The 22,980-nt window shown below is 41.7% G+C and overlaps 1 protein-coding gene across 5 annotated transcripts in view; it reads right to left on the bottom strand.

Moving 5' to 3' along the window:
- MARCHF8 (membrane associated ring-CH-type finger 8) overlaps positions 1–22,980 on the bottom strand; it is an 86,483-nt gene that overhangs the window by 4,753 nt on the left and 58,750 nt on the right. For 3 of the 5 annotated variants that reach the window (XM_010714447.3, XM_010714448.3, XM_019617613.2), the window contains 5 exons: positions 19,489–19,539; positions 9,437–9,516; positions 8,290–9,135; positions 6,217–6,397; positions 2,261–2,408 (listed from right to left, as the gene is read on the bottom strand). In XM_010714447.3, coding sequence (XP_010712749.1) covers positions 2,261–2,408; positions 6,217–6,397; positions 8,290–9,135; positions 9,437–9,516; positions 19,489–19,539 — 1,306 coding nt within the window. The remainder of the gene's footprint in view (positions 1–2,260; positions 2,409–6,216; positions 6,398–8,289; positions 9,136–9,436; positions 9,517–19,488; positions 19,540–22,980) is intronic. The other 2 variants (XM_010714449.3, XM_010714450.3) reach the window with 2 other exon arrangements.

Raw genomic sequence — 22,980 nt, forward strand, 5'->3', positions numbered from 1 at the left:
AGGAATAGAGAAAATATCAGGTCAATACTGAGTCTCTCAAAGACACCCCTTAAGAGTTCTTACTTTGCCGTTTTTCTTGTTCTCCCTTTTTTTTCTCCCTTCAGGTTTAATACACGTAAACTTCTAAGCTTGTTGAGTTCACATAACATATCACTCCTCAAAGAGAAAAAACCCACAAAAACACTTGTTCCTTTATGACTGAGCTGTTCTGCAGAGACCTGTTCCACTCTGTGATCACACAGTACACACAGCCATAGTCTTTGAAGGGAACCATTGTCACCATTCAGCTTGAGACATTCTTGACACAAAACTGACAATTTGATTATCTGCATAAGACCCAGTAGCTCGAAGATGAACTACAGCATCTCTTCTGATGCAAAATGGCAGGTGTTGGAGATGCTGAAGCATTCTGGCAAGCTCACTTGACATATTGAAAATGACCACCAGTACTTTTCCTGAATGTGCCCGATTTGAACTCCTAGCCATTGGATCTCGTTACATCCCTATAACCTACTTTTAAATGAGAAATGACTAATTTTATACATCTTCTGCTTATAAACATCCTGTATCCATCCAGTCTCTCTCCTTTTGAAAGATAAGCATCCCAAGATGGATATGAAATCATGCTGAACTACTCACTTTCAGGTTTCTCAGAGAATTAACAGTGTAACAAAATCATAGCTAAGTCTTCAAAGTTTTTACAAGATACAGCCACTGTTCTTTTGGAAATGCACAGCAGCGTAGGACAAGTGAAAATATTTTAATCTCCAAACCCAAAGAGCACTGCAACATGACTACTGATGAAATCCCACTAGTGATGAATACCTGAACCTCCAATTCACAGGGGAGCTTTCTGATGCCATCTGGAGGCAGCAATAGCCTACGCTTTGCCGTGCAGACGTGAATGCATAAACACACGCATGCTCCACACAAGCACTCCAGCTCCTCAGAGCATCCCTCAAATTTAGAATCCAAATGAAGGAAGCAAAGAAAGCGGAGTAACAAGTACTATGTAGTCATACTATTCCTAGTCATGTTCGTTGAATGTATTGAATAAAATAACGAGGACACGATAAATCTTTGAGAGCAAGTGCTTTTCTTTATCATATGGAAACCTTACACTGAAAGAACAATTTCTACCATACATGGAAAAGATGGTGTTGGATGGAACAGAAACTACAAACTTTCATTCAAAGCAGCTTCCTGACTGAAACTATGAACAATCACTCCACAGCTAAACTGAACAAATGACAGCAAAGCTGTCTGAAGTGTGACTCTGCTCTACAGACTGTAAGAGCTCTGTGGATTTGCAGATTTATAGATGCTCAGCTCTTCAAACCCAAGCCAAACATTTCCCAACTGCATATGAGGTTGGCGTTCAGTGCTCTGCCCTGTGAGCAAGGACAGTTTGCCTTAAAACCCAGCCTTGGTGCACAGCCTGTTACTCCAATCCCTACCTTTAGAGGGAGCTCAGCTGCCTGAAAAAACAGTTCTGCAAGAGCAGCAAATTCACAGCCCAGCACTACAAAGCCAACCCATTTCATTTTGGTAAGCTCACAGCTGGCACACACTGCTACGTTGGAACCTGCTACGTTGGAACCTGCTACGTTGGAAGTTAAGACATCCGTGTAGTGGGGTGGCAACCACAGCATCAATTGCAGCGCACCTCATCTCAGCTGTGTGAATTGGAATTCTAAGAATCAACCTGAGTTTCTCTGCTCCCCACACAACCACTCTAATTTCTGCAGTCAAGTGTGTCTCCAGCAGAAAAGTTGTGCTAACATGTCTCAAAGATGGCTGAATAGAAAAAATAATCCTGTTAGTTTAGCTCAGAGGTTTGGATTTTGGTTCCTCTTCCTTCTTTTCTTTTTTTAAATTGTTCTCTTTCTACTCAGCTAAAGGTAGTCATAGCAGCAAACAAATGCTTGTATGCTTGTCATCTCAGTAAGTGTTCCAGCTTAGAACTAAATTAGCAAAGCCAGTGCAATTTTGTGTTTGGCTACAGTGGTTTCCTCCTGTATCTGTGCATTTCACAAGTGCAAAATTGACACCTAATAGACTTAAAAGCACCCACAGACAAATTTACACCAATTTAACTAAATCACTTTAGAACTGTTCTTTTAAACCAACTCAATCTCTGCCTAAAGCTGACTGATCTAAGAAAAAGCATTACCTGCATTCTCAGGCTTTGCATCCTCTCTAAATTCAGGACAAAGAATAATTCCAAATGAGTAAGTAGGAAGATAACCAAGTAACGTACCAGTAGTCTGTCCTTGTTTAATCTCTTCAGCAGTCCTGTCTATGAGGACATACAGAGACCACACAACGCAGGTGATGGCAATGATATGGAATGTTACAGAGCACATGATCTTCCTCCTCTCGCTGGCTGTCATCTGCAGCTTCTCCCACTGGCAAGAAATCCAGAAGCAGAACAAGAGATTAAGTGTTTATCACAGTTACCAGAGAGTATAAAGAGAAAACACTGATCAAAACCAAAAGCAGCCAAAGGACCAGTTTCCCCCTAAGTTTTGTAAGTCACACTATTCTTGCTCTGACCACACTGCGTGCAGCTGGCAGCTTGCTCTGCCACAATGGGTGCAATCACTCCTGGAGCAGGAGGGGATAACAGCACTCAGCTCCATCCAGAGCTGCAGCACTGAGTTATCCCACAGGGATCCTAGCTCAGCACAAGCAAGTCTGTTCTTTAGTGTATTCGCAAAGCAATGAACAGCAAGCACCCACAGTCAGAAATGAGCATCATGAAAGGCAAAAGGGTGCCACTGCCCAGGCAGCCATTCAGTAACACACTGCAGGAGTGGTGCACGATCCAATCGCCCACTATGTGTATGGCATCTCGCTGTGGGTCGTTAGAGTACCCCAGTGTGCAGTCAAAGCTGTTTAGCACTCAGCTCAAGGCTATTTAGTTCTCACCTCCCACCTTTGGAGGCTTCATTCAATCTTCATGTATATTTAGCACTACTTAAAGTTAAATATGGATTTTATTTTCAGTGTTTCAAGTACACTTAAATATGTGCCCTAAAAGTATACAGCAGAACGGAGATGATATCTTTTACAATTGAAAGGATGCAGCAAATTAAACCCCAGACCTGCACCTATCATAATGTTTATACAGCCCCAGGAGAAACCATGACATCAGGTCACTGTCATTTAGAAAGGACACAAAGAAAGTAGACAGTTACTACAGGTGCTTCAAGTATACAGGGAATTTTTGCAGAATCAGCTTTTCTTTACTTTTCTACCAATGGCACCAGGAAATTGTTGGGCTTTTTTTCTTTTTGTTTCCAAAGCAATTTATCTGTATGAAGAAAACTTTTGCAGGTGTGTTGCACATCCCTCATCATATTTGCATGGAACAGTGTTAAGACAAGCTTTCCTTGTATTTTCACAAACTGCATACAGGGGCACATCAGCTTCTCATACATACCCATACCTCATACATTCTAGAGAAGTGCATTTGCTGTCTCCTAGAATAACTTGCAGAAAAAGATGACTTTGAAAAGGAGGAAAAGTGTGGAAGATAATGAGGATGACCTTAATGAGATCACTCATCAGGTTGAATCATTGTTAACACTGCTGTAAATAGAAGAATGGTTGAACCACAAAACAGAGATTCTGTGATATTCTCTGTCTTGCCAACAGGCAATCTCTTTGGTAAGTCAAAGCCACATTTCTGTATCAGTGGACATCTAAATCTCATCATGGCAGAAGAACAAAAGATTTCCAGCAGTGATATACCAGACACACATCATGCTAGAAAACTACACACTTTCAATTATTGTTACAAAAAGACCGGACAAAACTTTTGCTTTGGATAATACGTTTTAAATAGGAAATGGATTTTGCATCTAAACAATGGTGTTCATTATCTACAGAAAATACAATTTGATTCATTTATTCTGTCAAAGTGTAAGCATGTGTGAATACTCTTACAGGGCCACAAGGACTTGCATTTTGACTGTATTCCTCTTTTCCGTTTTGCAGGTAGAGATCTTCCACTGGCCTCTTACTTCTCTTATTATATGCTGGCATCACAGCTGCCAAACCATCCCATACCACTTCATCTTTCCAAAGACAGGAGTGCACGGCAGAGAAGCTATCCTGCTAGTTTGATTCTGCCCTAGCCCAGAGAAGAAACTAGAATCCAGAGGTCCCTGCTGCATTATTCTTGACACAGCAAGAAACACTTCACAATTTAAAAAGGCAGCATTTCTATTAAATCTACAGAACTTTTAGGTTTTATTTCTTTGTTTTGTTTTCATTTGAATTATAAAATGGAGACTCCCTCTCTTGTCTCCCCTCACTTCCACTTGTACTGTGATGCAGTTTGCTCCTCACTCTCTTCCCCTTATAACTTAGCATTTGAACATACGACAGGCCAATATGCAGTGATGCAATACAGCCTTAAGTCTTTGAGGATGCTAAATTTCATTTCTGCCCTGCAGACAAGCACAAGCCCTATTATTTGTTCCATCCTGTTCGTAATCACCAGTTCCAGACTGTTTTGTCCTGACTGACAGGATATGATAAAGGATGAGCTTGTCTTCTGGCTGCAGCTGAACCTCTAAAGGACCCTTCAGACATATTTGAAAGGTAAATTCCTTCTTATCCTTCTACTTATGGCTCAGCCCCCACCTCCTGGCATCTGGTCTCTCTCCCATGGATGACCTGTTCAGATATAATTACTGATGCCTAATGACTCATTTCTGAAGGTGCCCAACAGCTTTTTCTCTCTGCGTACCAATATGCAGGAAATGCTTCCCGCCCACTCCAGGCAGGGTGAGCACAGAAAAATCAGCAGCTAACCATCACCTATGGCAAGTCTTTTTTATTTGGGCTCCTCCAGTTTCTTTCACATCCTCCAGATGGGCTGTGCAGTTCTGTCTGTGTGATAGCAGAGCCTGTGGCAGACATAACCGCAGCTCTGAGCTACTATGCTTTGTGCTAAGAGGCTACCAAAGAAAAAGCTACAGCTTAGATGGCAGTGCTTCTCTGCTGTCATAAGCAGAGGTTGCGCTGTCAACACTACATCCTTTGCTATATAATTTGTGGACTGTAGATCTCCATTAAGAAAAAATAAATATATCAAAACCAACAAAGAGTTTGAAATCTGCTCTATTTTCTGTTAGGATTCACTTTTAGAAGTCAGACAAGTTCTCACAGCAGCTTTCAGATGGCTGCAGTCTGGACTTCCCATCCCTTATCATTTAGGATAATCATATTTGAATGTTTCTCAGTTATTCTAGTTTCAGACTGAAATTATTGCTATTAACCTCTTCCACAGCAAGATTTGTCTGTGGTAAGAACACCAGTGACTTTCACCTCAGAATCCTGATGGTAAGGACCAACTGGATTTGAAAGCCTGGCAAACGTGGGAGAACAAAACTGGTCTTACAAGACACAAAGCACTTAGATATCTAAGTTCTAAATCACTAGACTTGGGAAAAGTAATTTGTTTATAAAACAAAAACAAGTTATAACAACCCAAAGTACTAAAACCTGATCATACATAATCTAAGATAAGGTAAAAGTGAAAACATTTATCAGTGAATATCCTTCTACTTACACTCAAATAGGTATGCTCCTAAAAAAAAAAAAAAGCTAAAATTTCAATCAATTTACATTCAGAACATATGATTTAAAGTAACTTTAAACTGAGATCTTCATATTTTCAAGGAACTTTAAAAGCCATGTGGATCACAGCACAGCAAATCAAAGCAGACAGCAGTAATACAAACACAATATTTCCAGAGAAACAGCATGGATAACCGGAAAGCAAATGCCTTTGTGCATCAGCTCTGAAAACCAACTGTGAAAAAATCAGGCTGCTGCATGCACATATGCATGGGTGTGAGTGTACATGAGTGCATTTACAGAGAGCACTGCTGGGCTGTACTAAATCTATATTTTACATGTAGGGCAGTGTAAAGGGAGGAAGGACTGAGATTCATTTCTCGCTTGGGCAGTTGATGAATTCTTGAAGCAGAATTATGACAATGGTTAGAGCAGGAAAATACCACCTCTCAGACCTGGACTCTACTGATGTTGAATTCATGAAGCTGAGTGTTAGTCTACCAAAATCCTTCAGCACCTATTCAGAACTGACCAGAATTACTAAGGAGCCACCAAATTGGTTCTGTGAGATTGTGGGCAATGACAGCCTCTTTTCAGCACAGACGTACGTTTAACAAAGCCTACCTTTCGCAAAGGCTTCAGCTTTGTCTCCATGATGAACTCATACTTGCAGAGTTCACAGCATCGTGTATCTGAGCTCTTGATCCACTGCTGCAAGCAGGCTTGGTGCACAAAATGAAGACTTCCCGTGCAGTGACAGGGGGTAATCAAAGGGCTCTCATCATCTCCTTCACAGTGACATATCCTGAATCAGAAGCAAAGCTGCTCATTAGAAGAAGAGGAAGCAGAAAGCATGTGGAAGAGGCATGTAATATCTGTGATCACACACGGCTGTTTGTTGAGGATCCTAAGACATACGTATCGAAGGAATGTATAAAGGAGCTAAAACTAAAGAACTCCCTTGCTACACAAACACATACACATACACAAAATAACTGAGCACAGACACTACTAACTAGATAGCTGCCTTCTAACAGATGAGGCGGACACACAGAGCCTGACAGAAATTTAGTACCCAAAAGAAAAAACAAAAAGTGCGAGAAATGACAACCCTTCATCTACTAGAACAATAGCACTTAACTGAAAACAGCATTTAAACAGATCGGACAGCACTTCCCAAGACAAAATATGCAGAGAGGTACAGTTACTCATGAATTACGATTTAACACAGAGGATGAAACAAAATTCCCAAAGGAACTGTGAACCAGCCCAACCCAGAGTTGGAGAGTTAATTTGGTCCAAATTTTGCACAAGGGAAATGATTATTTCTACTGCCAAATGCTAAGAGACAGAACCACACTGCAAAGATACAGCATCCATTTTCCCCAAATACACCTACTCTAAAAGGACTAGTGGCTTTGCTCTTCCAATTCCTTTTTTGCAAGAGTTGCTAAGGAAGCACCAGCTCTGCAAAATTCCCAGCTTCCCGCACCATCTAACTGCAAACAGCAAGGACACCTGATACAGAGCTACTACCAGGTGCTGGCATTTGATTTCCAGCTTCAATTTACGCACAGCCCTTGCGCTGCATCAGACATCACTAAGTCCTTCTAACCATGTGGAAGAGGTCAGGAACTGAAAGGGGGATGGTAAGGAGCTCGGGGAATGAATATAAGTTACTAAGCATATGTGAAGCACATCCTGGCATGCTGCCATCCCTGTCTGTTACTGAAATCTCTCACTGATGTGTAGCATCTTGCCTCTTGTGACCTTGCTGATAGCTGGCAAGTGGGACTGAAAGAATGGGTGGATTAAAAGAGCATCTTGTTGATGACAAGCAAGTAATGAACTAGATTTTGCTGGTAATGGGGTATTGAGGAAATAAAAAATTACTGGCGGGTATTAACAAAGTCAGCTTCAGAAAGCAGTGTCAAAGAGGAGAAAGATTATGATAAGAAAATGCCTGGTGGAAGGATGTGACAGTTACTCCTGTGCTTGGCATCTCCTGGTCCCCAGACTTATTCAGGAGCTGCGATGGGGCAGACCTGCAGACAATTTACCACAAAGGCAGTCCAGAGCTGCATGTTCCTTTCACCTACGCAAATAGCTAATCCTCTGTAGCTGGAACAAAGAGATCCCATCCTTTTTGGACCTCACACTACTCAATAATCATCACTAATAACCAATGCTTAGTTCTCTCTTTCATCTTAACCATCTAGAAATGGGGAGGTAAAGGTTAAGAAATAACCTTAGGCTATATTGTCCAGATCTCAAAACCAATGTTCAGTTGCTTACGCTCTGACACAACTCAGCAGTGGCTGTCTGGAAAACACATTGCTCATTAAAAGCTAAGAAATTTTCAGCTTGGTTTTTACTATGTGTAACTGATTCTCTCATAATATTCCCAGTTTGGGCAAGGATGAAAGAAAAATGCGATCTCAGAACCCCAAATCTGAAACGAATTGCAGAAGAATTTATTTGACTCCCAAGAATATGCTTTTGCTTAGTAGACTTGTTAAGTGCGTCAGAGGGGTGCAGGAAAGCAGAGAGAAGGTTGCATGCTTCACATTGCACATATTAAAGCAAGGTGACAGGGTGAAAAAAAAAAAAGACAAACAGCACAAAGGCAGGGAAAGCAGAATGGTCACCACTGCACACAGGAGGGCTCGAAGGTAGGCGGTTCTCCGATGCACCAACCTGCAGGTATCCCCTGATGCAGACACCGGGGAGAGAGGGGGGAATTTTTCTGAGAGGGGGGAAGGGCAGTCAAGGTCACTGTCCTTCTCAACCGAACACAGTGGTGCCCGCTGCTCTTTTGTTCTCAGTTTCATTGAGGTGCTGTCCTCAAAGACGTCATCGTCTCCCATGTCCTCAGAGCAGAAGTCTGTGCTTTCCACCAGCATGCTGGAGGATTTCTCAGCTTGGAAGTGACTGGAATAGCTCTCCAGTTCATGGAACTTATGCAGGCTGCTGGTGCTGGAGGTGTGGGAGAAGGAAAAAAGGTAACGCAACAGTTTTTTGCTTCTTGAGGTGTCATGGTCCACTCTGTCCTCCAGCAAGGGGATATGTACAGCGCTGCGGTTTTCTGCTCCTCCTGATGCATTCGAATAGTTGGAAAGGGAAGGGATGTAGGAGTGTTTAGAATTGCTAAAAGAAAGAGGCCTGAGATTCAGCGATTTCCTCTCTTTAAGATGAAATTTGTTAATCCTCAAACACTGCTCTTGAGTCGGGGTCAATTTGCCTTCCGAGCATGTTCGCTCCACGTAGTCAAAGCACTCACCGGTGCTCTGTGCCTTCTGGTCCACGTCATTGAGGGACTTGGAGAATTTCAGAGTGCGGGTGGGCTTTATATTCTTAGCAGACCTGAGCGCCTGGCCCCGATCCTGCCCACGGGAGTTTCTCTTTGCTGCATGTAACGTGTCCTGACAGATTACTGTCACAGTGACCCCTTGTGTCAGAGAGCTCTGGCAGTGAGGATTTTTCAAGACAACAGCAGACTGCACTGGACTGTGATGACAACATTCAGAAAACACTGCACTGGAACTGCATGCAGAACAGTGGAATAAAAAGCACAGAAAGTAAAAAAAACAATTACATAAGAGAACACATATAATTAAAAGTGAAGAAATGAGAATTACAGCTAGTGTGGGAATGGCAAACATAGCAGGCCAGTCAGTGGGATTCAGTGAAGCAGTGTTAGACAGCAGTCTAGTCAAACAAACGGAATGCTTCAGACCAGAACCCCATGTTGCTTACTTCCCCATACACATGTTTTTCAGTTTGGGTTTTTCTTAAACGAACCTTGCACGAGCCTCACTGTAGCTATGCAAACAGGACAATTTACCTGCAGATGTCCTGGTTGGATGGCGTAACAGAAGTCCGAGAGAAGCTATGAGGAGCTGTGATAGAGGTTGGACTTCCAGCCTGCAGTGACATGAAAATAAAGGGGAAAAAAAACACACACAAAAAAAAGCAAGTCAGAAGTTGGAAGAGTTCTGTAGGCACAGCAGTCACCTTCAGGGTTGAACCCAGCATATGGAGTCAGATATCACTCTACATCAGATATTCAAGGGCTGGTTGCAAGAAAGTGAGGTGTCATTGTCATGCGCTAAGAAGGAAGGTTGTCACAGTCTCATCCTTAGAAAAACAGAGATCAGAACAGAAACATTTTTCCCCAAGGTCAGATGCAGCCATCTCTGGAGCGGAACCTGCCAGCTGTCAGACATTGCACAGAACAATCGCTCAGGAAATGAGCAATGCTACAGTAATTAGCATAATTAGATGGAGGTGTGTATGCAAACTAGTTGTAATTTAGCTACCACCTAATAGCTAATCCTTCCACTTACAACAATGACAAGAGATTAGGGGCTTTTCCTTCCTTTTTTTTTCTTTTTTCCACAAGACACAGAGACTATTTATAGAGGGGGTAGTTTCAGCACGAGTATATACACATAAGCACCATCTGCCAAACCAGACCCTTCCCTGAAGAACTCTTTGTATTTTATGAGGCCTTTCACCCCGTTCCTACCTCAACAGGGCCTTCCACCTCCTTGCAGGAAAGCTGTAATGGCAGCCACATTCATGGGACCAACAAGATCACGGTGTGAAATTGAATTCAGAATTCAGCTGAAATCAAAAAAGCTAAGCTCTTCGGCTTACGCAGCACTTAAGAAACAAGCCTCTAAAGTCAATATGGTAATAACCATCTTGACAGCCTATATTAGAGGCCTTTTTGCTGCTGTATGTTGTGAGCATCAAACTGAAACTTCGGAACGCTTCCCAAAGGTTTTAGTGAGGAGAGATATGTTGATAACTCCTTAATGGGCAGAGAATCTCTAAACCCATTTCTCCCACACTACAGCTGCTGGATATGCCGTGCAGCTCACTTGCTCCTGCAAAACATTGCTCCCATTTCCCAATTCAATGGTTTACGGTTCTTCTGATCAGTCAAGTAAAGTTTGCAAACCATGAAGGTGCTCCAGCAGCAGTGAAGAGAGCAATGTACCTGGTATTGCATCAGGATGTCTCAGGTGCGTGAGTATGAAAAACCAGGTATCCACTTACAGCTGGGCCAACAGGGGCCAAGGATGAGACTCAAACACACACCTCTCAACCTGCAGCAACGCACTGTGGCTTTCCCATCCCAGCTAGCTAGGTTTATATATAGAATAAAAAACAGGATAACCTTGCTCCAAAAAGCAAACTGAACAATGTCACGACTGACAAAACAAATTAAACATGTAAAGATCGGTTTGGGCTTTATCCCGGAAAGCATCATCCTTACATTTTACGCCACTTGTGCATGCTAATGATATAGGACTGATCATACAGTGAGGTTAATTCAGCTATTATTTGGAATTTTTTCTTTTTGCTGTTTAACCTATTCTAAAAGCAGGCACATCTCTGACTAAAACCCATCTCTTAAAAAGAGCGCAGTAATTACTTTTTTAAAAAGAAAGACAGGTTAGTGAAAGAGCTGACACTATAATCTGCTGCTATAATTATGCAAATGAAAATTAATATGACTTAAGTAATGAATTATTTAAAAAGACATATTTAGCAATCTGCTAAAAACAAAATATTGAACCAGTAAAAAAGCCACGTTATATTCTGCCATGGAAACAGAGCAATATATTGCTGGAACTGCAGTCACAAATCAGTTAATACATCTGTCTCAGGTTTTCTGCTACAAGCAAATCACAGAAGGTATTCTGCTTTTAAAGAATCCGCTTTCTTTACTGTTTCATTTCAGAAGCATTCCAAAAAAGACAGACGTGCATACAATGTGACAGTCTAATAGCAGATGACTAGATTCAATGAACCAAAATTTCCTTCTGAACCCACATTACTGGTTTCTTGATCCAACTGCCTGGCACCAAGACAGCATGTCAAAGTCTCAATGCTTGGAACATCAAAAAGCTGGGACAAGAAAGAAACAGTGAAATTGCATTTGTATTTCAAAATCACTGTGTCTAGATGCCAGCACTGGTCAGGCAGCTTGCACAGAAGTAAAAAAATAATTAAAAAACCATCTGAAGCAACTTTCCTTTTCCTCTCACCTTCCTGTTTCTTGTATATAAGAGGTCTTTTACGCCATCTTTAGACTAAATGCAAATGCAACTAAAAAATGAAAACTAGTTAATACACATGAAAAGGCAGCACAAAGTAGAAGAACAAAATGCTAGAGGAAGCTATGCCCCATCCTCAGCTGAAGCTGATGTCAGTTGTGGCTACCACTAACAGCCATGGTTCAACTCACCTCTTCTCATACCTCCCACTCTCTGCTCCTCCCATGCTTTTCCTTGTGAAACTATTTACACAGCTGTGCTGCAGATCAAATAGGATACTGAGGTGAGACAGAACAAAGCACTTATTTTCTTGAGCTTGTTTCATGTCAGTCATTTCCCTAGCTGCATTTGCCAGAGGACATTAACTGGTTACAGCAATGAGCCTCTAATGGTGAGACACAGCTTGTCAACAAGAGAAGAATGCAGTAAAATGCAAGCTGTTGCCCAGAACCCAACAAGCAAAAAAAGCCATGAAAAGAAGAAAGGAAGAAATACTGGCAGCCTAGGGCCAGAACATGACGAAGAGGTGATGTGATGGTTGAATGCAGCAGAGAGCTCGCTTGGAGTCCTGAGTGTTCTCCCATGCAAGGCTCAGCTCCAAAGAGGCCAGGAAAATGAGCAATCAAAGCCTTTACCACCATCCTTACTGATCCAGTAGCAGCCTCACAAGTAGTAGCACCTTTGGGTAAGCTTCTTATGATATTGACAGCAGTCATAGGTTTTTAAGCAGTCCTTATCATAAGGGATTTCTGCTATTTTTGTTAACTGACAGACATCCTAAGCTTGAATTCAACTCTTCTAACCTCAGAATCACTCACTAAATCTCTGTGGATATTCATGCCCTTCAGTCTGGATGACTATTACTTCTAACAAGAAGTCCTAGGAGCTACAAGCCGGTGAATTACTCTGTACAGCCAGACTGGTGGCCTAAAATAGCTCAGAACTAAAGGTCAATAGTTAGTTAGTTGTTTCCACTGACATTCCCATCTAATGCAATTCAGTGAGGTCACAGTGTGGTCCTCCCCTCTGGTTCTGGGATAATGACAGGAAGCCCACAACTCTCTACAGTGCTGCCATCAAGATACATATACGAATGTGTGTATATGCTGGGATAGCTGGTTGTTCTCATTCTCGTCCCACTCTGCAAGTAAAAGAACTTGGTCTCTTCCAATGGTCTACTGCTGATTATCTGCAGCACACTTGAAAACAAAAATACCCACCCTGCCTCAAAAAATGGTATCATCTTTGAAGTAAGTCACAGTGAACATGTCATTGGCTTGAGCCTACTCCAAAATAACCTGCTCATCTGAGATGGTGCTTCTGGGTATATCTTCTGTTGTCTTAGTCTCAGCTGTGCTTCAGTACAAGTAATTACACATTTTCTTAAAGAAAAGGGCCTGAGACATTTTAACAACCTTATTACATTTCCTCCACTGATGGGAAGACCGGAGGAAGTGAAGAAAGTTTTTCCTCAGCACAGAATCACAAACCTTACCCTTTCTAGGTGCCACATAAGTAGGATCAACACTGTGGCTCTAATATCCAGGTTACAAAAACATCTAGAAGTCTCAGCTAGGGACTTGGCGACTAACATACTTTGCACTATACACATATTATAATAGAGCACATCTCTCCTTTGCCATACAACTGACATTAAGGCAGACAAAGAGTTAGAGACAGCAGCATAATTTTAAGTCTTTTACTTGGGAGGAAGTGCAGCACAAGGAGCTTCAAAGAACAACAAAAGTAACAATAGTGCAAGCAGTTAAACATAACACAACTCACATTTCAACATGGAATTCTGATTATTGGTCTGCCTTAATTTTACACAGTGATGAACCCCTTTCAAAATTACTCACTTTTGCTGAACTTAAAAAAAATAATTAAGAAAGCTTAAGAAGGCAGTTGCATGTGCTGTCAAACAGACCGACGGTACAAGGTGTGCAGTGTACCAACAGACCATGGCAGCAGTTTGTCTGCCTCCTTCCTGTAAGAACAGTTACCGTCTTTGCCGAGCCAATTCTAACTAGAAACAGACCCTCAGGGGGCTTAAAGAGACGCAGGTAATCACTGCAGGTGTTGGCTAAGGGGAGACATCTACCACCACTGCTTTGGAGTCATCTATCCTCCAAGAACAGTCAGGGACATAGCCCACCCCAATGACCCAGAGGCTTTTCAGCACACAGCAGTGAGGTCTGTGATGGGCCACTGGGAGTTTTGTTTGAATCCAATTCATCTCTGCTGGCATTAACACATCACAATGACGAATGTGGTAGAACCATAGAGGAAAGACAGAGGGATGGTTATCACACTGTATTTCAGAAGATCTCATTACCGAAAAGCTATTTTATCTGTCTCGCACAGACCCCACTTAAACATGTATTAAAAAGGCAGGGCTGCCGCTAGATGTGGACATGAGTGACACTTATCTTGCGTAGGGCATCTCCAGAGGCAGTGAAATCCTCAGGCTCTGCTGCCTCCTTAGTTTACAGCATGGAAACCAGGAACAATCACCCCACATCTGTTCCCTGGCAGGATCTAGGAACAGTCAGTAAAGTCAGAAGAGAAAACAGAAGTGGGGACTTGGTGAAAAAGAAACACTAAGTGCCTCTGTAGGGTACTCCATAGCTAACCTGGCAATTCTTCAGGTACTTGAACAACTACTAAGAGTCACAGGGAATGTGACTATTGTTCTTCAAGAAGACGACATCATTTTGCATGCCACACAACTGCTGGATGTGGGCCACTTCTACACCATTCTCCTGCTCCAGCCATCCACCTTCACAAGGATGCAATGCATTTGTATTTTTATGTTTCCAGCAAGAGCTGTACACTCTGACTGAAGGCTCCTGCACTGCAGCTGTGACCTCCAGCAATTATAAGTGGTCTCCAAAGCAGGCCTCCAGCTGGACCAGCATGCCCGAGAACAATGGGGCAATGACAACAACTAGTTGTGTGGCCAAGCTGGCACTTGAAATGCTGAAGAGGCCATCTATGTTGCAGACTGGACATCATGAAAGGCAGACAGTCCCAGCTGACAGGCTTTTTCTAAATTGCAGCATGGCAGGATCAAATATCAGTAAATTCTAGCCTACACAATTCCTCTCTACCGGATGCGCGCCACGTTGTCTTCCAGTGTGTGCTGATATCAAGTTTCTTTGTCTGAAATACGATGCATTATTAGAATGGAGAGTGGTAAGAAAAAATATTGGGGAAAAAAAAACAAACAAAGATCACAACAGTTCACCAGTGATGCTTGATAAAACCATGACTTCGACTGCCAAAGAAAAAAAGAGTTCCTAAGTTTGTCCCAAATGCTCCAGTGTATTAGCATCTTAGATTAAAAGAACATTTTTTTATTCAACAAGGATGAAATGTAGGTACAGGACGTAGGAAGAAACTGTTCATGAAGATGTGGGAAACAGATATTTGGTATTTTCAGGATGATCGACTCCATAAAATAGTTCTGAAAACAATTTGACAGGAACTGGCAGCTGGCTCCTTGAAGAACTTTGTTCCATACTCTGCATAACATACATGACAATAATTAAAATTACATCTAGAAACCAGGAGAGAAAGTCCTCCCTATTGCACTGTGCCCAGGCACAAGCTCACCTGCCTTTCTGAGTGGGGAAAAGTGCATCCCTTCATCTTCACACTATGCAGTCTTGTTTTTCTAGAGCATCTCAGTCGTATCAGAATTTATTTTGTTTAAGCAACTTCTCTTTCCCCATCCCTTTTCCCCTTGATTCATGTACCTGGGCAGAGCACTTCTGAGCAGCAGACCTTCACAGTGAGCCCTGGTCATCTGATAGACTACAGGACAGCTCAGCTCAGCAACTAAAAAACCTGGACAGCTTTTCTATGGACGAATGCTCACTGAATCCATCAAAGCTTCAGGCAACAGTGGATGTGTGTATTCATATGCTTTTCTAAATCTGTTCCAAGCTGATGAACAGCCTAAATGGATTTTAAATTTCATAGCAAGCTTAGGCTACCACTTTGCATCTGCACTGGCTGCCATTCAGTCCAAGAATAATTTAATATTTTACTATGTGCTCCTGCTCAAAAGATAAAGCTGTGCCGGCTTTCAGAAAAGACAAAGCATTTACATTTTTGAAGCAGTGCACTTTTGATTTCTTTGCTGCCATCTCAGTATTAGCACTTTCAAAGTTTACCTCTCAGAGGGCTACGAAAATAAGACTGAAAGGTACTTCCCCTGAACACTAAAATCAGCCCTCCAGAGAAACCAGATGACAGGAACAGTACACAGATGACCTGAAGATATTTCCCTACATCAAATCATCAGTTTACTAGATACTTTAACGCTAAACAACATCACTAATTTGAGGATAACTATTTACAGATCAGCTCTGTCAGTATCCCGTTTAATTTGCTTGTTAGCAAAATTTCTTTATTTAAGACCAGAGGATGCGAATTATCAATACTGTGAAAATCCTCTTTTTAGCTACTCTCAGTGAGTAGCTGTGCTTTTGGGTCAATTTTATCTATATAGAGAGGATGAAGCTTATTAAGGTTAATCATTTCTGTATGGCTTGTATGATGAAGGCACTTACTAATGAATGGTGGCTTCTTGGTAAAAACGCTGGCTTAGGGCATAGAGCTGAGATGTGAATTCAGCCTGTATAGTTGTGTGTCAGTCAGAAATGTTCCAATCAGTGTCACTGGTCTTGAACATGGTGTTTGGAACTGGGCCTTGTCTGAGTCCTATGGCTAAATCAATTCAATTTCCCTCCAACACTTTTTTTTTTTTTTTTAGACTTCAAAACAAATACAGAAAAGATTCCATAAATTCAAACATGTTTTTTGTGGAGCAGATTTAAAAGGAGTGTTTGAAATATACTCACCAAAAAAGTAAAAAAGGGCCTGGAGGAATGCCACATCCCCCAGCGCGCAACAGACTGCACAGAATCTAATAGCACCACAAGAAGATCCTCCTACATCTTATCCCCTACTTCTTTTTCTGCTACTGCTGGCCATCATCCCCAGCCAAATGTTCACATTCTTATTTCTTGGCCTGGCCACATGTACCAGCATCTCTTCAGCCTCTCTTGGCATCTCCTCCTGAAGGACTGCCCTTTTTGCCCCTTTTGCTCCACATGGCCCCAGCACTTGGGTCTACGCTCAGAGAGCCCCGCTACCTTCACCAGCTGATCTCATTTTAGCGATGCCATCTGCCTGCCTCCCTCCTTGACCACTTTGAGCCCTACGGCATCAGCTCCTTTCCTCGGTCACACCGAATAACACAGCATCCTCTCTTGGCTAGAGGCTGAGTTCTGACTCAATCCTTTCCACTCACGTTGTACTGTACAACTGAGAACAGTGGAAAGACACACAGTAATAATCACAGCAGGTTCGTAATGACATATCAGCACCAGAAAGGGCTTTGAATCAAGTGCCAGCGCTGAGTGTCTGTAGCAGCTATACTGTATGCTAGATCTGAGTGGAAAAAAAAAATAGCTTCAACAGTCCTTTGCAGAAAGTGTGATCATTGCTTCTGTAAACACACGAACGAACACACACACACACACACACACACACCCCCCAGCAAATCTGGAAAAGAAGCACATAGCTGATTAAACTCAGCTTTAGTTACATAGCTCCTCTTAGAACAGTGCAGTGACAAAAAGCTCTGAGGACTGCAGAAAGGGCTATATACACTTCCAAGCACTTCCTTACATTTTCCTTTACATGCATTCAATCTGCCTTATTGGCCAGGTCGTTAGACTATTCTAGACAGACATAAAAGGTACTTTCCTATTAAACTTTGGAACAAATGAAATTTTCCATGTACTCAAGCTTCTATGCAGTATCCTGCTAACTATAATCTTCCCTGGTTTGTCCTACAAATTGGTTGTGACAGCCATTCCACTTGTGGGCTGCAATATAAATTGTTGCAGCTTAGCACTGAATTGTCTGGATGCACAAGACAGCATGCAGATGAATGAGGTAAATCTCTGACTAATTTCACCGGAGGGACTTCCACCTCTTGCCCTTGCTAAGAGCAATCTCCAGAATGAAGCAGCAGCATGGAATGGATAAGATGCAGGTGACAGAGGGACATAAGAACATTTGTACCTCTGGGAAACTCATGTTTGGAATCAACAATTCTCACAAGTTGAACTGGCAAAGCTGACTTCTGCTCCTCTTGAGAACTTTAGCTTTTGCAACACACAGCAATCACTTTGAACATTTCAGTGCTTCAAGAAGAATACAAATCTTGGTGTCTCACTTGCCAGTGCTCCCAGGGAGAGCTCTGCCAGAAAGTCTGGTCCTTCCCAATGTACCAACAGCTCTTGATGAATTAGGAATGAACTGTGCAGCCAGCTTTATGTCTGCTGCTTCTGCTGGGATAGGGCTCCTCTGTGAGAACAACAGAGGGAATAGGAATGAAACAGCTGCTGCAGAAAGGCATCTTGTGTTGAATTTTGCACACTCTGGGAAAAGTACAATGATACTTGATAAAAATTGCCATTTCTTTTGAACAATGCCTGAAAATCCAAGAAAAAGTCCTAGGAAGTGAAGAGCAAGGGCAACAAGGAATAGGCACAGTCCTGTTTTGGGAGAGGATGAATCAGAAGTTATACTTACATTATGTTTACTTCAAAACCCTTTGTGTGAATACATTTTTTTCGGAAGCTGAACACAAAAGATAATGCTGCACTGCTCCATGACAATACCATATCAGCTTGGTCAATGCCTTAAGCAATGGGCAGTTGCCCTACTTGTTATTTAAGACATTCAGCAGTCTTGTCTTTCCGCTCCAAAGTGAAAGTTGTCTGTGCCCATATAAGCCACAAAGAGCAGCCACTCTTTCCTTTGCTGGAGATAGGCACAAATAACTTCATGTATCCTGAAGTATCCAAAATGGAATAAAGTGACTTGAGCATGTCACAGACACAATGACTCATTCTGTCATTAGAAGTCATTATCACCAGCAATAATAACCTTGAAAAAGACGGGTTAAGGCTCATGCACCCCATGAAAAATACTAGCCAACCAGCACAGTGTTGCTTGCACAAAGCCTTCAAACAATTGTACCCGTGTAAGCAACAAGGTATGCTGAAAGCACATTAGATTTCAGCTAATTAAAATGTCTGGTAAGATGTAGGAGGAGCAAGTATGTTCTTGCATCAAGCTCTTTTGGAAGAAGATTTTTTTCTTTTTCTGATGACATAAAGCGATTGTGTTTTTTGATGTTTTGTTGATGCATAATGATGTTGATGCATTTGTTAAACTGAAGCATTAGAATGGGCAGTTCATCACGCTTCCCTTACTAGATCAGACTTTGTAGTATATAACGCTTTAGAATACTTACATAGCCATGCCCTAATAACACTGCACTTCATGACAATACCAGTATTATTCAAATGAGGTGACAATAAAGCAATATTTAAGTATGTATCTGATACACATTATGGATGCATGGTTATATCCATCTCACATTAAACTGGACAGCTTATGGGGAAAAAAAAAAAAGAACATACTTGAGTGATAGTTTTGGAGCACTTTTTTCCCAAGATAAAATCTCAGGCATCTGTCATCTATCTCGCTCCTATCAAGCTAAGGAGGCTGACAGTGTGAAAGAGAAAACCTACTGTAGCTTCCATTTCATTTGACCTGTAAAGATAATCTGCATAACACCAGAGAATTCTAATGTTTCAGCAGAGTGACTATCAATTACAGACAGCCATAAGCAGCATAAGACACTGGTCACACTGTGACGTCTATCACTTCAAATTTGAAATGAAAGAAATCCCATTATCCCCCAAACTTATCAAAGACTGAGTTATATCGAGGAACATACCTTTGAGATGTTACTAGAGCGGCTCACAGAATGCCCCAAAGCCTTCTCATTCTGAAAGAGGAAGAATAAGATTATTGCAAGAGTAAATCAGTTATGTGACTATTCTAAAGCTGGTATTATAAACCAAGTATGGAGAACATGATAGAGCTGTGACTTTTGGGGGTGTTGCTTCTATTGACATCAGTCTGATTTGACACATTTACTAAGCTGTTTTGTTTGCTTACCTACATATTACTGCTGAAAATCAAGTAGGCAAGACAAGTACAAACTGAGAAATAGTAGAACAACGACCTCTCTATCACTACTGCAAAGCCCTTTCCTCAGATGCCATCTGTTTTGGAAAGGATGTTTCTCAGCTCTGCCTCACTGACATCCAAAGGCAAACATCCAACTACTAAAACCAACAGCTCTTGCTTTAAGGAAACAGTGATGTAAAGAAAAGTATCCCAGTGATGTCCTGAAGCAATTCTGAATAACCACATGTATGTCATTTCAGGAAATGAAGCGGAGTTACCGAGCAACTTCCTATCTATCACAGAACTCAGAATTAAACTGGAAATATCACACAGGATGGAAATAGAAAAGCTGAAATTCCTGAAACTGAAATCAGTGATGAATGTATCTGTTACTTTTCAGTATGCAAACCCTGACTAATAAGGATGACAATCTTAACTACTACTGAAATAAACTAGATTTCACCATAATGTTTCATCATTTACTGGTTCCTGCTTTCCAAACATCCATGTACCATAAATGCTACTGGACATGATTATTCCACTGGTAAAACCTGGAAACTTATCTGCAAAGGCTTGTTTGCTTTTCTGAATAACAAGAAACAAGAAACAACAAGAAACAAATTCTTCAAAAAACAATTTCAAATAGAGCAAGTCCTAACATTTGGTTACATATCTATATCACTGCTTCCCTACATCTGTGAAGCTGGGAGGCAAATTTGTTCGAGACTTAAACACCTGAAACAGGGCATATTTACTACTTTTTCCTATGGGCTCCATGTTGGGTAATAGCTCCTAGAAGCACACCCTTCCATCTGGCATTCCAGCAATCTAACAGAGATGTTTTGATAGCACCCTCTTCCAATTCTCGTTGGTACCAACTAATCAGACAGAACCTGAGAACAGAACTCCTGCATACATAACAAATGGGGACATAAAAGAAAGAAAAATAATTTAAAACAAACAAACAAACAAACAACAAAAAAAAACAATTGACTTTGAATTACTTCTAGATCAGCTTAGATATAATGCTTTTGGTTTTAGACCTTATGTCTGTGGTTTGTTACATTTCAAGAGACATTCAGCTACCAAAGCCCACCCAGGCACTACACCCACACTTTGCCATCCCTGTGCTCCCAGACATTCCTTCTTTCAGCACACTCCTTGAGCAGCTTGAGAGCTCTGTGCTGAGAAAAGAGAAGGCAAGAAAAATTTGAGCATATGCTCACAAAACCAGGCAGGCTCTTCCTTCTAACACAGTCATGGGCTCTACCTTGGCCGATGGATATAAATTGCGTTTTCTCCTTTAAAAAGGAAGCAAATACAGTATTCTGAAATCCTCTCTATGTAGGAGTTTGAGTACCTAAAAGGCAGTGTAACAGTCTTTCAAAAGAACAGATGAGATGTAGCAAAGGAACCCCCACAAATTCTGACTGATGGCCAAATAAAAAATCAGCAAGGATCTACATAAGGCCTGGAACAGCTAAATTACCTTCAACTTAAATGCCAGATTTGCATCCTACAAGGCTGAGTTTGATTTTAGAGATGACTGTGAGCTTTTATTACGTGGATATCAGTATTTCTGGAAGAGAAACAAACACCTAGAGACTCTCAAAGAATACGGGCATGATACTTCTGTGATGACTAACACTAGACTGGGCTACTGCCAAAAAAAAAAAAAAAGCCTGGCCAAGAATCGACTCCAACTGTAAGGGAAGGACCCGGCTAATTTCATCAAAGACACTGTAACTATAGCAACAGGAAAAAGTTCATTGAAGCTACAGAATAGAGAAGAAAGAAAAAAGGGGGCAGGGACATGTTCTTAAGCTATGACGAAGAGACAGCAACACAAGTTGGCAAGCACAGTGACCTGTCACTGCGGATGTGCGAGGTGTGGGGGAAGTGGGCTATGCTCTCCGGGCCTTGCAGGGATGTGTAGGAGGTAAACAAAGCTTGGCTCTGTGGGACAAGGGAAATGGTGGTGAGGAGGGAGACCTGCAGGTAAGGAGTCTGCCTGAAGTAGCACACAGCCCCATACAGATGGTAGTCCCAAATGCGCCCTAGACATCAAAGACTTTCAGGTGAAATTCCTGAAGACAAAATTAAACAGAGTGTTCTTCACATTAATTCAACACTTCCCACTACTGCTGTCTAGCTGAAGAAGATGCCTGCGAGGCAGCATGACTGAACTTATGCAGGTACCTGTGTTGAAAAGGATGCGCTAGAATTCAATAACTGAAGAGGCCGGAGAACAAGAGCTGTAATTACACAACACAGAGCAAATACACTCTCAGCCATGCCACAGAAACTAGTCTTCCTGCTCCCAGGGCTGTGATCTTATCTGGTGGATGCCAGCAGCGTGAGAGAGACAGATGCTTGGATCATCTTTATTGATCTGTTGTTGGGAATGTACCTATCTGAGGTTCCTGTCAGTACATGATTGTGAACAGCTGAATTTGTTATTGAAAGAGCAATCATTTCTAAACAGAAAGTGCTCTTAGAAAATATTCTGTATATAGAGAGAGCACGTGCACACATACTAAAGTATGTGTGATATTTCTAAATTACTCAGCCACATAAATGCTTTTATATTCCTGTTCCTTTACCACATAAAACTGCTATGACCGTAAAGCCAACAGGAAATTGTCCAAGATTGGCCAAATTCTGTCCTCGTAATAGCTACTTGAGCCATAGAATCACAAAATTATTAAAGGTTGGAAAAAAACACTGAGGTCATCTATTCCAGCCAACAACCTATCCCCACCATACCCACTAACCATGTCCCTCAGTACCACATCTCCATGTTGCCCTTCCAAGATGCTGACTCCACCACCTCCCTGGGCAGCCAAACTAACAAACAGGAAGAGCATCAGCTCAGGCCCACGTTCAAGCAGCGACAACTGACACAATAGCCACTACCAGATCCAAAATAGATTTGCAACTAAACACATATAGTTTTTTTCAGTTTGGTTGGCCTTTCTAACTATCAAGCAACTCCCACCACCTTGCTGAAATTGTTTCAGCCTTTGGTCACTTTGGACCCTATCTTTGCATGCCTTCTAATCAGAAACGTTCTTCTGAAACAGCAGCTCCAAGTCTCAGCTTACATGCAGGCTTTAAAATGTGGTGGCTAGAAAACAGATAAACAACTGAGTTGCATTGTGCAACAGCAATTTCCAGTTAACTGTGACCACTCAAGTAGCATCCTTGCTGAAAGCACTTATCATGCTTTTTTGCAAGCTTCTATCAAGGACACAAA

The sequence above is a fragment of the Meleagris gallopavo genome, chromosome 8 (genome assembly GCF_000146605.3).
Source record: "Meleagris gallopavo isolate NT-WF06-2002-E0010 breed Aviagen turkey brand Nicholas breeding stock chromosome 8, Turkey_5.1, whole genome shotgun sequence".
Taxonomy (NCBI): Eukaryota; Metazoa; Chordata; class Aves; order Galliformes; family Phasianidae; genus Meleagris; species Meleagris gallopavo.